The 17,607-nt window shown below is 39.1% G+C and overlaps 2 protein-coding genes across 5 annotated transcripts in view; one reads left to right on the top strand and one right to left on the bottom strand.

The window, feature by feature from the left end:
- The window catches only part of MAPK8 (mitogen-activated protein kinase 8), a 55,907-nt gene extending 44,257 nt beyond the window's left edge, over nucleotides 1-11,650 (top strand). For 2 of the 3 annotated variants that reach the window (XM_076338678.1, XM_076338679.1), the window contains exons 8-12: nucleotides 1,107-1,289; nucleotides 2,146-2,270; nucleotides 3,246-3,309; nucleotides 5,253-5,330; nucleotides 6,379-11,650. In XM_076338678.1, coding sequence (XP_076194793.1) covers nucleotides 1,107-1,289; nucleotides 2,146-2,270; nucleotides 3,246-3,309; nucleotides 5,253-5,330; nucleotides 6,379-6,524 — 596 coding nt within the window. In that variant the 3' untranslated portion in view covers nucleotides 6,525-11,650. Of the gene's footprint in view, nucleotides 1-1,106; nucleotides 1,290-2,145; nucleotides 2,271-3,245; nucleotides 3,310-5,252; nucleotides 5,331-6,373 lie in introns of all 3 variants that reach the window. The other variant, XM_076338680.1, reaches the window with a different exon arrangement.
- A 3,714-nt stretch (nucleotides 11,651-15,364) lies between these two features.
- Nucleotides 15,365-17,607, bottom strand: part of ARHGAP22 (Rho GTPase activating protein 22) — a 145,260-nt gene continuing 143,017 nt past the window's right edge. For both annotated transcript variants that reach the window (XM_076338682.1, XM_076338681.1), the window contains one exon: nucleotides 15,365-16,097. In XM_076338682.1, coding sequence (XP_076194797.1) covers nucleotides 15,869-16,097 — 229 coding nt within the window. In that variant the 3' untranslated portion in view covers nucleotides 15,365-15,868. The remainder of the gene's footprint in view (nucleotides 16,098-17,607) is intronic.

Raw genomic sequence — 17,607 nt, forward strand, 5'->3', positions numbered from 1 at the left:
AGATCGGGTGAAGATTTTGAGGCACAGTGAGGAGATCCAGGGCATCCTTACTTTCACACAGCTCTGTCATTGCATGAGCTGCACCATGCTTAGCTTTATGTGTCTGGTTTGCGAGCATGGCTTTTCAGTTTAGGCTCAGTGCCATACAACGTAAATACTTTTTTTCCAAGGCCTGTACTAAAGCACTGTAGAGCTTGAAAATTCTTACATAAAGGTCTGCTGTTAAGTTTTAAGAACGTAAGAGGGGGCCTGCTACATCGGACTGAAGGTTTAGGGAGCCCACTATCCAGTCTTTAATGGTAGCCAAAAAGGAAAAAATGGGGAGAATATATGAATAAGCATATATAAAGTTTTACGTGAGCTCTCTCCCAGTATCTAACCATCTGCAACTAGGAATTCCTGAGCCAAACGTTGCTTTTTTTATTCAGTAACACGTATTAAATTATTCTGCCGTGAACTGGTCAATCTCCCCTTTAACTTGTGTAAACTTTTCTAATAAGATGTTCCTTATATGTTCTTGAAACTCTTTAACTTGTGCATTCAAGTCTCGGACAAAATTGTCATTGACCCGTGTGGGCCAAGATTTCATCCCTTATGTGCCCACTGCTGCTCAGTGTTGCATGTTGTTAGGGGGGGATCGCGAACTTGGGAGGGTCCAGGACTGGGCGGAGGTATCAAGATGAGAACGAAGGACAAAGCACCTACAGGGGGCAATTCTCACGAGTGCCTTGGTGATGTGTAGTAGCTTGACTACTGTGAATACGTGTTCGGATCAGGAAGCGAGTTCTTCTCCAGAACACAAACAACGCCTTTATTTAATTAGTTTAATACAGTTTGTGAGTCTCTTAATTTTCTGTTTCTCAGAAGTATATCCTTTGCTAGTTAGTTACGATTTTGGGTAAAATACATGTTGCCTTGGCTACTGTATCATAGTCTTGCTTTGTTTCACTATTTTCTCTAAGAAGGTAGTCCTAATTAATGATGATGAATTTGATATTTTATTATAATTTTCTGTGTTTTCTCTCCGTTGGTTATTTTATGTGGTTTTAACATAACCTTCTAGCTGCAAATTAGACACAGTGTTTTTCTTAGCTGCATAACCTTAGATATTGATCAATGGAATAAAGTTATAGAGCAGCTAGGAACACCATGCCCTGAATTTATGAAGAAATTACAGCCTACAGTCCGAACTTATGTGGAGAACAGACCTAAATATGCTGGATATAGTTTTGAAAAACTCTTTCCAGATGTCCTTTTCCCAGCTGACTCCGAACACAATAAGCTTAAAGGTAAGGTCTGTCTTCTGTGTGTTGTATATTTTAAAAGTTTTAAAACTGTGATATATTGAAGAGAAATGTATCTTAGTTTTGTTCACTATAAAATCATCCCACTAAGGATTTAAATATTACAATATTTATATCATGGGAGTGGATGAACGTGCTGGCATATGCTTACCTTCACTTTCTCATCTTTTCTGAAACAGCTCCTATTCTGGAGATACCTTTATAAAGAAAAGTAAATATATATCTCCCTTTCAGTGACAGATGCCAATGTGATTTAGAGAAGAGTGGGAGGAGGGTGGAATAGAAGTTGTGTAGGCAGAGCAGATGATCTTTCTCTAGGGTTGAAAATAAAGGTTTTGTATTCATAATACATAGATAGCCTGTAGTTACTGGAATAACTTACTGGTTCTAAAAGTCACCTACTCAGTGGAGTCAGAGACTCACCCTATTTTCTGTGACTAACAGCACGTGATGTTTTTTTTCCCCATAAACTGTAAGAGAGGGGTAGTAGGTGCTTGCCCGCTGCTGTTCCAGACAAGGCTGCACTGCCTGCTGAGTTATATTTCGCATAAAGATGTCACGCCAAGGGGCACTGTATGCTGAAAATGTGTAGTGAAACATGTCCAACCCCTTTCCCACCTGTGTTATTCTCTTCAATTTTATTTTTTTCTTTTCATCAAATGGACCGCTTTCCTAAACCCCAAATTATGTGAGGGTTGCGTAGATATTAAACTGGAACTTGTTTACTCCAGGTCTCCTCTCCTTATGAGCTTTGAAATACTGTATTATACACATATATATTATATGTGCCATATATTACTATATATGGCACTAGTCTAAATAGAAAATTTCGCTTTTGCAGCAAGTCAAGCGAGGGATTTGTTATCAAAAATGCTGGTTATAGATGCTTCTAAAAGAATCTCTGTGGATGAAGCCCTGCAGCACCCATACATCAATGTTTGGTATGATCCATCAGAAGCAGAAGCTGTAAGTTCTTGTTTTAGGTCTCTGATTAGGAAGGTACTGTACTAAAGCAAACTTGTGATGCTTGCTGTAACTGCTTGAAAGAAGATTCTTGCATGATCTACACATTTCACTAGAAGCTTAACTGAGCCGTCATCATTTTTATTGACATAGATTGACATCTCTATGAGAAATAGTACTAGGAATGGGCACAAACTGAAGTACCTGTATCTCTGTGTGTGTGTTTGTGTATAATTGCATATAATCTCCTGGACATGTACGAGTGCATCTGAAATCTTTTATATAGGGTCCTGATTTATTGAGCTGCAGTTGTTTCAGTGTGGTTTGATTGCCCTTGATAGGATTCTGAGGTATTTGCTCCTGGGCAAAAGAAATACTTTCATTAGTTGTAGCAATTGATAGTACTCTTAAACTAGAAAATAAGTATTTCGGTAAAATTTGAGTACAAGATCTTGAGCTTTCAATTATTAACACTAATGAACAAAGGGATTAATTGAAAATTTTTCTTAAAAAATTAATTTCAGGACAATTTCAGCTTATGAGAAAAGTCTCTTTTTTTTAAGAGAAAGGTGGTTGGTGATGGCCCACTAAGAATAGAAGAAGATGCTTGATGTAAATGGTGCAATTAGAATTCTGCTGATCTATAATACTAGAGGGAAAATTTAGTAATTAACAGTAAGTAGGTAAAAAGGGCTGCTTGGGCTGGAGACTGCTGCACTTAGGAGCTCTTTTACCAGACTGTTCAGTTTCTATTTTAATTATTACAGTAATGTAAGCAAATCTGTTAATCGGAAGAAGTTTAAAACATGTAGCAGCATCTAGAAAACAGGCCAAGTCCAAGTATGAGAGAATATATGACCATGTAAATATGGTATTTTTAAATCAGGTTCATATTCTGAGTGCTTATTTTCATTTTTCATTTATTCTGTTTTTGTATCCCTTTTGATTGCTTTATCATGAGTTAGTTTTGTTTTTCAGCCTCCACCAAAGATACCAGATAAGCAGTTAGATGAGAGGGAGCACACGATAGAAGAATGGAAAGGTAAGAAGGGCATTTTAAGTTTACCAAGGCCTTCGGAAGTAGGCTGGGCCCTAAGGATTACTGTTATTAAGGTTCTTCTGAGCAACCTAATAGTATTTACTTAAACTGTTCGGAATGGCAAGGGAATAGATCAGTGCTTCACAACCTCTTGATTGTCAGGACACTAAAAATTTTCCTGTGAAGGTGCCGAACCTTTGTAGTGAACTTAAGACCTGCTCATTTCAGTCACCTTTTGCAAACCATAAGGCAGCATTTTTAGGGAGGGTGACTCTTCTGGACAAACTGTTACGGTTGAAAAAGGTGCAGGAGTTTGAGCAACGTAAGTCTGAAGTAGAAGCACTAGTCTTGAAGTGAAGAGCATATTAGCAATAACTATACTCCTTTAAATCAAGCAGAGGATTTGAAAGAAGAAGCCATAAGGAGTGTTAGTAATGGGTGAGAGAGTGAGGTTACAGCTGGTGTGGGAGATGCTGATGGTTATCAGCTGTGGGATCCTGAGAAAGTAGCTGGGGTTGAGGTGTGGATCGCAGTGTGATGTAAGACTCGTACCTCCAAAAGCATGATTTTTAGTGTTCAGTACTTGTTTAGTATGTATATTTCCTGGTCATATATGAGGTGTAAAATGATAAAGTAAAAGGGGAACATCTTTGTTACTTGTAGAGCTTGTGCTTCATTTTGAAATTGCTTCTAAAAGGTGTGGTGTTATTGCAGAGATCCTAGTGCTAAGAAAAAATGCAGATCCAGAGAGCTGTGCAGGCTATAAATGTTGCTTTTAAGCAAGAATTTAGTGCATTAGCAATTTAATACTTTGTACTGAAAAAGTCTAGGAAGGGACATTAGACCTGTATAGTCTTTTTATCCCCAGAGGAAAAAAAGCAGGGAAAATGTTTCATGAATCTTTTTTGGCAGTTTCATTGTGTTGGCTGGTAATGGACACAAGTCTGTAAAATCTAGTACTGCCACGCTTTTAAGTTGCTTTCTATTAGAAACTGAGTTTTCATTGTAAAGGCAGAGATGGGGAGAATTGTGGAAATTCTCTTACTATTCTCCTTCCAAGCAAAGTTATTTCCCTTTTGAAGCAGATGTGCTGAGGGTATGTCAAGCAATATGGAGTTTACTTTTGAGACTCCCGCAGCCCTTGAAATTATAATTCTTAAATGCTTTTTTCTTCCAAACTGTTTGTACATTGCATTAGTTTGCCAGTGACAGATAAGTAGTAGTATTCTGACAGTCAGTTCTTACGAGTTGCGTTTAACATGTTTAGTCCTTTTCTTCTATTGTTACTTCTGTAGATTCACAGCTGAAGTCTTTTCTGGGTAACAAGCTGCCATTAGCCTAGAAACCTTCTGGCCAGTATACAGGGTGTTTGATTCATGTTACAAGCACTTCTGACCTTTTTGAGGATGAGGAACTTCTGTAACTGGAAGATAAAGTTGCTGCTTTCATTTGGAGTGGCTGCTTATATGCCAATATTGTATTCCATTTCATGGAGATCTGGACCTTTCGATGTTGTTGTTGCTGAGGAAATTTAGTGGCAAATGTGTGGCGGGAGGATAGCAATGCTGTTTGGGCTTGTTCCTACCTGGTCCTTTGAAGACTGCTGATTGAGTTTACCTGTGCCAAAGAAGCCGTTGATAAAAACTGAGTGGTCATTAAGGCTCAGTTTAACCTCAGGTCCCCAGGCAGCCTGGAAAAAAGAGCCTTAGAGCAATGTCAGAGTGTTCTTGAGAGTGCCAGGCAATTGTAGCTCCAACAGAAAAGAATTGTACATTTTTATATCGCTTGCCAGTTGTTCTGTAGCCTCTATGGCCTGTTGTTCAAAACTAATTCTGAACAGTAATAAACCTATGAAATCTAAATGTACGTTTTAATGGGAGATGCATTATCAATCCAGTCTTGGGTTTGCAAATTCATTTTTTTCCTTCCTTTCTCTGCATTTTCAGAGTTGATATACAAGGAAGTCATGGACCTGGAGGAGAGAACCAAGAACGGGGTTATACGCGGACAGCCAGCCCCTTTAGGTTGGTTACAATAAAAGCACAGTAAAAAGTTACATTGGGTTGTAGGTCAGGAGGGAGTAAAGCTGTTCAAGACATCCAAGAGTAACCTAACCCAAAAATATGGCTCTTAAATGACCAACAACCTCTTGAATTCTCTTTGAGGTATTGCTTATTTGAATGGAACGTATGGGGTCGACATCTCTTTTTATTAATCTGGTAAATTCCTCTGTTATTGTCCCCATGTAACTGACGCTTCATTCATTTCAGTCCTCAAGAAACATCTTGGTATGTACTAGTACTCTACTGCTATAATCTGGTTAGATGTGTAACTTGTAGCTGGTGCAGTTTCAAATAAAGATATAACCACTACTTCCATCTGTTAAGTAATGGAACAGGATTTCTAGGTTGTCTGCCTTGAATATTCCCTCTAAACAGAAAGGAAAATTACGGAGCACTTTCAGAAACCGTTGCTGAATTTTGGAGCAAGATGTGATTGCTGACTGCCCATTGATAGGACTCCATTTGCAGTGTTGAAACATGATGGCAAGAGTTGGACAGCTGTTGCTGACCCTGCCCAGAGTTCACTGAAGTCCAGACTCTGAAAAATCACTGCGTATCTGAGATTGTATACATTCAATGTGGCTGAACACCAGCTGTTTCCCAGCCTGAAGGGGAGGAGCTGATGGAAAAAAACTGTCCCCTTCTTTCTTTATCTAAATATGTTGATAGATTCTAGCTTTGGGTCTCAACATTTAGTAGGGTATCTTAGCTCTGGCTTTATGCAGTATGATCGATGTTTGTGATTGCTAACCTTCAGCCATTAGCATTTTATTGTAATTTGACAGGTATCATGTCATGTGAGTTCTGTGGTTCTTGGCATACCATTCATTAAGCCCCGTGTTAAAGACTTGTGGGGTTTATTTACTTTGACAACGGATTGAGACACGTCTCTTGAAACTTGCTAAAACAAGGGAAAGTCATGACTATTAGGAAGAGACAGACTAATGCAAGCACTGAACCGTGCAACTGTATCTGCAACTGATTTGCTGTTTTGTTTCTCATAGCACAGGTGCAGCAATGATCAATGGCTCTCAACATCCATCTTCATCGTCATCTGTCAATGATGTGTCTTCAATGTCAACAGATCCAACATTGGCCTCTGATACAGACAGCAGTCTAGAAACCTCAGCTGGACCTCTGGGTTGCTGTAGATGACTACTTGGTCTTTTGGGGGGTGGGAGGGGGGTCCTTTTAGTCATTAATAGGGCACCTTTAAAATTTGGTGGTATTTTTGAGTGTTTTTTCAAAAATAATCGTAGAATTCATCATAAAGTGCTGTAATTTTAAACTGTAAGTTGTGTTAAAAGCAGCCACTTTTTTTGCTGTAATTAACTGTAAAATATTAAACCTGATAATTTTTATTGTGGTTTTAAAATCTGCATATTTGCTTTACTATTATGCTGCTGATCTTTTTTTACTGAATTTGTAAGATTTGTTTTATCAAAGCACATATTAATGTTGTGGTCATTACCATATAATGAATTATTTAAGATTTTATAGTTTTTCAATTTTTTAATTAGAATTTATTCCAGATGTTTTGTTCATGATATCCTTCAAAGTTTTATGCTTGGTCATATGTCTGTGTCCAGGTGGAGGGGGAGAGAATTCAGTGCAGCCAGCTGTAGTTTTAGGCACACTACTGTGGTGCTGGCAGTGAACAAAATCCTCTTTTATTTTAGCCACTTGCCTATACTACTTCAACAAAAGCAACAATTAGTGAATTTTTTTTAGAGAAACAGTGTACAATCCTTTGCAAAGTAGCCTCATCTGAATGGTGTTACGAACTTAAGAAAGCAAAGCGTATCTTCAAAGCTGCAGAAATATCTAGCCTAACAAAGTTAACGCGATGTTTTCTGCAGAGTTGTGGCATGCCAAATCTTGTGATGACCATAAAACACGAGGATACTTCATGAATAATACATTGCAATGCAAATAAACTGTTTACTTCTAGCTTGTAGCCTGTTTTTGTACACACAAAACAAAGTGTATCCAGGATGTCTAGACTGCCGAGAGGGAAAACGAATATGCTGTAGCTATACTTTCATGTAATACGTGATTCTTGGGAGTTTTCTTTCTTACTAGTTTTGTCTACTAAGGCGAGTGCTTTTTGGGTAGAAGAGGGAATGACATGAATGCAATAGGGGCAAAACTTCAGCTATTCTTCCTCCACCAAAAGTAACTGATTGCTAAAAACCATTAAGTGGTAGGAGAACCTCAGGATTTCTGTAGCTAACGCATTCAGTGAGCAATATATGCCATCCAAAGGAGGGGGAGGGAGAAGTAGTGCTGTATAAATTAATATTTATCTCTTTCATTTCACCATGAGACCAGTGTAGCAGAAATCTTAATAATGGTTCATTTTAAGTCATAAATATTCAGTAGTTTTCAGCACTGAAGCTCCAGGTTTCAATACACTTTTTAAACAAAAGATATATTGAAATATATAGAACAGTTACTAAATAGTCATGTAAAATGGTGCTGCTCCTCACAGAAGTATTTTAACTGTTTACATTTTATATTTACAGAATGATTCATGTATAACTGACTTAAGTTTATGTATGAGTTAAACAATCATTCAGAATTTATTCCTTTGGAAAATGCAGATTTTTAGTGAAGCTAGGCTGTATAATTGATTGCCTTGTGTAGATGCATATTTTGTGTAGTGAATTAGAATATGAAGAGGAATTTAAATTAGTAATGCTCACAAAAATGAGCATCAAAACATACAGAAGTCTTGCCAGGCGCAGAGCGTAAGCAAATCATGTAACTGGCTACAGAGGTCATCCAGGAATGGCTGATGCTCTTCAGTGTGGTTCCTTCTGCTTGTTGGGTTAAATAGGTATCTTTCTGAAGTTCTAATTGAAAAAGGAAAATTTGTCTTTGCAGTAAGTTTCAGAAAAATAGAAGTGATGGTAATGCTTTCAATATCTAACATGTCTTTTTAAAAAACATACAGGGTTACAAGGAGTGGTAATGTCTCAAAGATGACTAAATTGATAAACTGCACAGTTGTTTTCCTGGCCTGGCTAGACTGCTGGTAAGTGCTGTGTGCGTGTAATTTTGCTTTCCTCACTTGTATCTAATATTTCAATATTGCCTTTCTAAACCACATTTGTTAAGGCAATTATTTTTACAGTATCCTGCCAAATTGTATATTACCTCAGAATAGGCAGGACATGGTTGGATTCATCTAGCACTGGAACATAGAAAATCTGCTCAAGTTGAACAGAGACCAACAGAACAGTCTATTTTGTAATTTTTTTATCGAAGTTGAAGCTGTGAATTAAGCCAAAATTTTTGGTCATACGACAGTACTCCATTGTTATGTAGGGTCAAATGATATTCTGGTCAAGCCAGTGTAATGAAGTTAAGACTGACAAAATCAACTTCTGATGCCTGTAAGTGCTGTTCAGAACAGAATTTGATAAATATAATTCCTATTTAAATTTATTATGGACCCCTCTAGATTGCAGTGGTGACTGAAATATTTTGAAACTTTAAAATAATTTTTGCTATCACTTTCCAGTGTCCTAAAGAAAACTTGCTTTAAAATTAATACTGAGTGAAATAGTTACTAGGCTTTTATCACAGTGTGGTATCAATAGTAACTTCACTGAGTTCATAAGCTCTAAGGAGAATTAAGCTTTTCGTCTTTAAGGTAGGGTTGGTGAATGGGTGGGACTGTCCACTGCAGCCCATTGCAGTGTGAGTGAGCTATGTTAAAAGGGATTATTTCCGTAAGGTCAGAGCATTGCCTGCGGGAACCTAGAGTTCACTTTTGGCACCATCTTCATAGCAGTTGCGCTTTTTTTTTTTTTGCAGTTGCTTGCATTTTAGGCAAACTAAAGTGATGGCACATTTCAAAGAAAAGAAAATCAGATTCAGTAACCAAATTACCACAACAACGTGCTAGTCTTACCTTCCCTTTTTATTTGTTGAAATATAAAATTATTTCATAGGTGGTTGTACACTGCCACAGATAGCAAACAAATGGGTAGCTAGAGTTCAGCTGTCTTTGTCTATTGTTATGTTGTTAGCTCATATACTATCTAATACACTGTACAATTTTATTCTTAAAGTATTATTAAGCTTTATTTTAATCTATGATTCCAAAATCTTCTGATGACAACAGGCTTCACTAAAGTGCATGCAACTTTCCACTTCTAGGGCCGTTCCAATCCGTTGGGAGTTGGTAGGGAGTAAATTACAGTGAGCTGTGCCTGGTTTCTTACGTCAGGTGAGGTTAAAAGTTGGGCAATAATAATGAGATTAATTTCCACCTTCTCTGGTCAGGGCTGTGTCGGGCATCAAGGATAAAATAGCTCCTCTCCTTTTGTAGAAGTAGGTTCTTCAAGATTTTGAAATAGAAATTGGGGGGAAATTAGTACCGTTACTGTGTGCTGCACCTCTGCTCTGTAAGTCTTTGTTAATGCAAGACAATGGGGTCAGAATTGAGGGTTTTGTGTGTTAGTGTGTGTGAGAAGCTGGACTGCCAGAGCAACACCCGTCAGTTCAACAACCTCAGACCAGCCTGACTGACCAGCTCGCCTCTAGCGCATTCATTCTGCTAAGCTGAATAGACGTGGCACTTTTCCCTATGTAGGCATTGTGCGGCTTGGGCTTTTAGTTTAGACGAACCTTACTACGCTGTATGCAATAGTATCTTTCTGGATAGGAATTCCAGCTAGACACAAAGATAATATCGGCATAAATTGTTCGTGCCAACACACGTGTGAATTTAGGGGAGGATAGGGTGAGCTGTGTTTGAGGCAGTTGTGGCAACAGCACCCTCTACTGCCTCAGTGTCCAAGTAAGTAGTGTGTTACTGATGTGGGTTTGTTTTATGGAAAATTGCTTCTCTGAACACAGGCTATTTCGTTAGAGAGCAAAAAAAGCACCTTGACAGGCGTTTGCATGAATATAATGCTCCTGCATTAATGTATATGGCATTCATCTCAACATTGCATAAAGAAAAACGATCAGAAAGCTAGTTCAGGAGGATAGTTCCTACCCAGCCAGTAATCCAAAGCATATGACATTATTAAGTGTTTCTCAATTGAGATTATGAGGGAAAGTGGAGAAGACGGTTCAGCTTCCGCTTGGTCTTACTGTTTCAAGTTGCTAAAGGAAGCGAATTACTGTTTCTAGGTATGTTTGTATTTGCTGTTGACAGCAGCTTGTCCATGCTGTTACATTTTATGTTCCTATCAATGTTTTGGTTCTTACCTATTTAGTTTGAGGACTGGAGTTGAAGGAGGGCTGTCTGCATTTTTCAGTAGCATTAGAAAGAGGGTTTTAATGGAGAAATGTGATGAGACTCGACTGCTTACCCAAATCTCAAATTCATTTAATTTATTCTTAGTTAAGGGCACTGGAAAAAAAGTGGTATTTTAAGTGATCTCTTTCACTCCCTTCTCTTCTTCCTTAGATATCTCTGCATTACAGAAACATGTTATGAATCAGATCACATTGTGTTTCTACTCTGCAGTTAAAAATTTAAGCTAGGTTTTCTTGAACTACCTCACACAAACTTTCTACATTTCTTAAGTAAGCAAAGCTAACCCTTGCTATTGGAACTACACTGAATGTGAATAGAAAAATACACTTCCTTTAGAAAAATAAACCTATTGGCCAATAGTTGAGACAATATCAGTAAGTATGTTTCTTATATATTTCACGTAAGATGTTCATGTGTAATATATAGCTCGTGTACAATAATGTACATCTAGACTGTTGTGTTAGCTGTAAATTGGTGATTTTATTATTGTAGTCTGGTTTTGTAGGTAAAAATGGCTTACTAGTAATGTCAGCTCATCCTTTACATTTTACAAAAGGAATAATTCTTGGTAAGCTTTGCATACAGATGAATTACTTTTGTAGGCCCAATATCTAGTCTATTTTTGAGAGTTCTTTAACTTTTATTACTAAAGTTGAGAAAAAAAACCCTAATTATTGTGATCATTCCTTCTGCCCCTTTTGAAATATATTCTTAATTTTATTTTGTCCCAAGAAATATGAAGGGGAAGATACACCATTAAAAATACTGGGAAAAACTGTAATTTTTTTTTTTTCTTCCCCACATTTGATACCTTTTCCTGCTTTTCCTTTATTCCCTCCAAATAAGCTGTTGGTGGGGCATTACTGAGAACATTGTGGTTTTTTTACTCATTCATGCCATAGGTCATTACATGTGCACCACTGGAATGTAAACATTGTTATCTAGTATGTCAATTGGTTATAATGATATTTTAAATAAAAAAGGAAAAAAAAAAATTTGACCGCTATGCATTTAGTGCTTCTTCATTACTAGGCTGGAATGGATTTCGTATGGATTTTATAATAAGGCTGCAGTTGGAGTTTCATTGGCATCAGTCCTTCCTGAGAATTCGTCTGGTTTTAATGGTACTTAAAGTCCTGTCTTGTGTGTGAGCTCACTCGTGGGCAAAGTGACAACGTTTCTTCCGTTTCTCCATTCCCATGGGCTTTGGATGTGCCACAGACTGATAATACCAAGTGGGTTTGCGACCGCTGGGAATCCATTCTCACTTCCGCGCTGCCAACTCTAGCCGCCGCCTTTCCTGGAAATACAGCTGCTGAGACCCTGCCTTGCAGGAGGAGGTAAGCCATGGGCTGTCTAGTGTATGAAAGGAGGGCCCAGTCCCTGTGCCCTCAGGAAGATCTTTCTCAAAACTGAGTCTCGGAGAAGCCTGAAGGAAGGATCTGGCTTCTGTAGAGCTCTTACTGGAGAGCTAACTTGGGTGCCAGGACCACTTCCTGCACTGGCACCTCTGCAGTGGGGCTAAATCCTAACGTAATGCACTTCACTGCCTTCATTTCCAGCAGGCTCTCGGCGTTTCTTTAAACGAAGACTCAAGATGCCCTCGAGTTGTGTTTGTCTGTGTGCTGTTACAGTGTCTTTGTGTTCGTTTTTAAGGGAAAGGTGCTGTGACTGCGGGCAGTACAGTGCAGCCTGCTTTGTTTCTCTGGACCAGCTATTCGTGAGGTCCTCTTCTAGGAATGTGGTGAGGCTCAGAAATGCTCTTTTTTATTTGTATATGTTAGCATAAAGTGTAGCTGATTCCGAGTAATAGATTAATATAGAGCAAGGCCTGAGACAGTTTTAGCTCTGCCAGGGATTTGTCTGTGGGTGACTTCAGCCCAGAACCGAAATGCTCCACAGTGCTGCTGGCTTGCGTAGGCCTATTTGGCAAATGTAGATAATTCAATAAGCTATTATTAATTTTCATATTAGAAAATATCATGGAGACCTACAGAAGTTTTTTGTTATTCTGGAATGCTGCTGTTTGCCTTTGGATATTTTTTTTAAGCATATGCTTGTGTTGGATTTCTTTCACTGAAAATTTTTTACACTTTTTGCTAGCATAATACTGGAAGGGATGTTCCAGGCTGGGAAGATTGCACAGGTAAAAGCTATGGTAAAAATGTATCATCTACCTGATTCCAGGAGCCTTTCATCATGTCTTATTAATACTATCAAACCTGTCTCTTGTAAACGCTTGCTAAGAAAGCTGGCACTTTAAACTAGGGGCTGTAATAAGCTAAAGGTCTGCAAAATAAGGAGTGTTCTCTCAGATCCGTGAAGGTGGCAAATGCAGTTGTGGGAAGGAGAGTACAGAAACAGGCGTTAAAGCTAGGAAAGAGTGTGTCGTCATCTTCCTCAAATAAGGGCACAGTGTTCCACGAGGTTGTGTACAACAGCACAAGTGTGTTCCCATTTCTTGCATAATTGCCCACGATGGGAAATTAACATTATGCTCCTGTTGCTGTGCTTTAGAGTTAACATCCCACTGTGGTGTGTTTTGGCATGAACTGGCTAGTTTGCAGCTTCCTGCAGGCTTCATTTACTGCAGTGGATCATCTTCAAAAGGACCAGAAATTTGTTCCTCATGAACAAGAGGAATAGGTGTTGCTGGAGCACAATAGTCAGCCGGGAAATGGTTAGTTCCGTTAATCAAAGTGGATACAGTTTCATTTGTGATACTGAAAAGAAGAATTAATTTTATCCTGGATGCCAGATTAAGATTATGTAGTGCTACATAGCTGACAGATGATCCTACCCTGGAGCTGAAGATTTGAGATAGGTGGGTTTGTTCCCCAGTTCTGCTCTATATAGCGGTTACCTAAGTTTAAATACTTAAAGAATATCCAGAATTCCAGCTGCATTTGATTTCACTGAGAGTTAGCCAGCAGTCATATTTAGTGCTTGTCTTGCAGATTTGTTTTTTAGGCTCCCAGTCAGCATGGCTTCAGTTCTTAAGTTTGTAGTGTGCCAGAACTAAAGGGAGTAGTCTGCACTTGATACATACGGGAGATAATGCAATATAAATAGTCTAAGGGATGTGGGCTATATGCGTCTTACAACCCAGTTCAGGCCACTCTCTAATATTAAGGTTTATTTTGTGATGACCGGCATGGTACTTAACACTACCTAACCCACTACGCGGTTCCAGCTCAAAATCATTGTTAACAACAGTTGCTTCTCACATTATGCATCTTAATGCTGCTGTTTTAAACACACAGTCGTCTTCCTTGCAGGGTCAGTTGTGACTATCGGTAATAATACAAGGCAAGGGGGGAGGGGCACAGAAAAAAAGATAAGGGTGATGCTAGTGCCTGCAGGTGGCAGGCTGCTCCTGTTCAACACTCAGGTACCTGCCACACTGCCTCACACCAGGGGCAGTAAGGAATCCAGCACAGCTGGATATTCTGGGAAGAAGGGAAAATGTTTTGAAATAACTGAATTAACCTATCCTCACGGCTTACTTTACCACCTTGCTTGACTTGTCTTAACCAGGAAAGATTAGGTTAAAATGTTTCTTTTTGCTCACTTTAAATGGTTTACATTTCTATAGGAAGGAGAAGCATTACAGTGAGGTAGAAACAACTTAACTTCCAGATGTTTAAATATTGAAATACCTGGATATCTGCGAGATTTGAGGAGAAAGTGAAAGGGGTACAATCTGCTGGTATGTAAAAAAGGCCATTCTAAGGTTATTTCCAGACAATGAGTTATATGCTCTAGTAAGAAAAGATGGATTCAGGTCATTTTTTGAAAATACTTAAATAAAGCAAGCACCTTCACTTCAGTCTATACTTTCCCTTTAGCCAGCTCATGTTGTTGTGGCACTTTTCCATTAAAAATCTTTTTCCTCTGAGTTTCCCAAGCTGCCTCAGCTGTCAAAGATACGTGTCAAGGGAGAGCGAACAGTGCTGCGAGTGCTGGGCTGGTGAGCGGACTTCAGGCTGAATCTGGTGAAACAATTTTCTGTGTGCAGGCTCTGCGTGGCTCAGGGCACTAGAAATGTTATGCAGAACTTCGCAAAGAATAAGTCCCTTGAAGGGAAGTGAGCCCTGGCAGCTAATTACTGGAAATTACAGCTTCATTCTAATGTCATTTCTTTAGTAGAAGCAATGAACTTAGACTGCTGGGTTGTTCACTATATTCCTCCTGTCCCCTCATCTCCCTGTGAACTAACAACAAAAAATCAGCTGGCGTCATGAGAAATGTTGCAAGGCAGCTAAGCATAAATTGTCCTGGGAAGGTTAAAGATAGATCCCACCCTTCCCCCTTTCCAGCACTAATTTCTCTTACCATAGGCTTTGCTATTAAAGTTTTATAGATAAAAACCCTCAGCAGTTGGATGTGTTTTGATGATAAGAATCTTTCTTCTCCTACCTTGATGTCTAATCAGTACATATGAACTCATGAGATTTTTTCCTAGCAGCTAATACTGCTCTATTTTTGGCTCAAAAAAACCCAGATATACCTAGGGCAAAATACACATATTTAAAGAAGTTCCATGGAGTTTGTGTGGCCAATCTGATTATTAATCACACTTTAATAAGTTGCATTTTTGTGAAGTACCAGAACTGTTCAGTGACTAAGGGACAACTTCAGCAAATTGTCAAGATTTCGGTGTCTTCAGCTTGTTTGTAGACTTTGTTTTCAAAGCATTTTCATAAAATAATGCCAGTTTAAGGGATGAGAAATTTGAACAAACTTTATGTAGGGAGGGGGGAAGAACACCACCTCATGTTAAATCCATACGCTAAACCACATTGAATGTGGTGACATACTGGAACTGCCATCTTCCCAAGCGCAAGTGTAGGAGGCCCTCAGCTCCAGGCTCAGCCTGTCCATCAGTTCTGGCCCTCCCACCCACCTTGCAGGCCTTCCCACTGTCCTTGAGCCAGCAAAAGGATGGTGCAGTAAATCCGAAGATGGCAGCAGTACAGCTACGGAGAATAGTATCTTTTGATTTCTTGGCAATCTGACATCTAAACTTTCAAGCATTATGTTTAGCAGTCCTTCCCAGCTGGCCCAAATACTACAGCACATGTAAAGACAACAGAGCAAGTGTCACCGAGAGCACAGTCACTGTGGAATTACTCATGATACATGAGTTTACCAGAACAAAATGTGCATTTTCACTGGTTTTGCCAGAAATAGAATTTTCTACGCTGTGCATCAGCTTGTTCTACTTGGGGACTTTAGCACTTCGAGTCCCAACAGTTAAACATCCTAATGTTGAAAAAAACTCTTCCATTTCCTTCTGCAGGAGGTGATTTCTCTTCTCAGCATCTTCACGAGCACGTTCGGAATTCCTCAGCTTTATCTCCAGCATCGTGTATTTCTTTCGTTCTTGGTCCAGTTCTTCTTCTAACCTAACCACTTGTTTCCTCAGGTCTGCACTTGTTTCTTCAATTCTTAAAACCAAAGGGGAGAGAGAGGGAGAAGAAAAAAGTTTTTTAAGTGGCTGGGTAGATACTGCTGATGATAGCTATAATAAATATCAAGTTGTTCAATTTAGAGCTAAATGATCTTCATTCTAAGAGGAAGGTTTAAACGAGGGCACTAGCTGCCATTTCATTGAGTTTAAGGGCAGAGACTCCTTGAAAGCTGGAGCCTCCTCTATTTGTATCCTGAGAAAATATCCTCAAGTCTTACAAAACAATGCTTACATTTGGGCAACAGACTGAATGTCTGAGGAGTTGTATTAACTCCTCACAGTTAGGCAGAGTTCAAATATATAATTCCAAAATAATCTTTTGACCTCTGTTTTCATCCTGATACTGTGTTTCCCTATATGGATATCTAGTACAGAGGAACATCCTTGGAGGTCAGGTAGGAAATGAGGTCACAGTCCTTCCTCCACCATGCATTTTATGGTACTTTCTGTAAAGTTTGTGGCTGACGTTGGGGTGGGGGAATAAATATTTTTCATACTGTACAAAATTTTACAAAAACCAACTTTTTATATGAGGAAGAATCTGAAGAACAGACCTTAAATAGTTCATCTGTGCACAAAGCTCTAATGCAAGACTCAGCTTTTCTCTAGGGAGGTCAAAGAACAAGGTTCATGGGGTTTTTTATTTGAAACAAGCGCAGAAGGCACATCACTTGCTGTCCTCCCCATCATGTTTCCTAATTGCAGGACAGAGTAGTGGTGTTAATACAGAGCAGGGAGTGTATCTAGACAGGAATTTCTGATCACTAGAATATTCAGAAAGGGTGATTTTAAAAATTAGGCTTTTCCTAGGAAAAGTTTCCCCCCTCTAACTTTAAAAAAAAAACAAACCACCACCACCTCTTAGGTTGGTTGATCAGTATAATACCCAGCTGTGAAGCTGGGGGGCCTGGCTTCCCTGTGAAACTGTGAATAGGTTATTTTTAAACAGGGTAAATGACACTCAACAAGGGCATGCTACAGACTCCACAACAAACAAACAAACAAAGGGACCTTTGTGACAGTCCCAGAAGGGTCTGAATTCTATTTTGTGACCACCAAGAGGCAATTATGCAGGCAATGCATAATAAACTATTCCTTCACATACAGCTAAGGATGGCAATATGATCATTGCCACAACTTTCACAACAAATTAGAAAGTCACACATAGGTGCACTGATCACCAAGTCCAGCAAACCAACAGCTGCGCTGATGAGTGAACAGAAATGTGCAGTATGTCTGCAAAAAAATGCCCATCTCAGTGAAGGCAGACTTTTATCACCCAGATCGCTGTCTTCCGTAATACAAAAGGACTCTTCCGAAGCTAGGATGCTTCCCTTCCTTCCCCCCTGCCCCTAACATTTTTGTTACGTCCTATGGATCTGAGCTACCAATTGATTTTTTCTACCATGAAATTTTAGGGGTCGGCTACAGCAGCCTGGACTAGCTGTCCATGTTCTGAATTAATTACATAGGGTCACAGTACTTAG

This window comes from Aptenodytes patagonicus, chromosome 5, assembly GCF_965638725.1.
Source record: "Aptenodytes patagonicus chromosome 5, bAptPat1.pri.cur, whole genome shotgun sequence".
NCBI classification, from domain to species: Eukaryota; Metazoa; Chordata; class Aves; order Sphenisciformes; family Spheniscidae; genus Aptenodytes; species Aptenodytes patagonicus.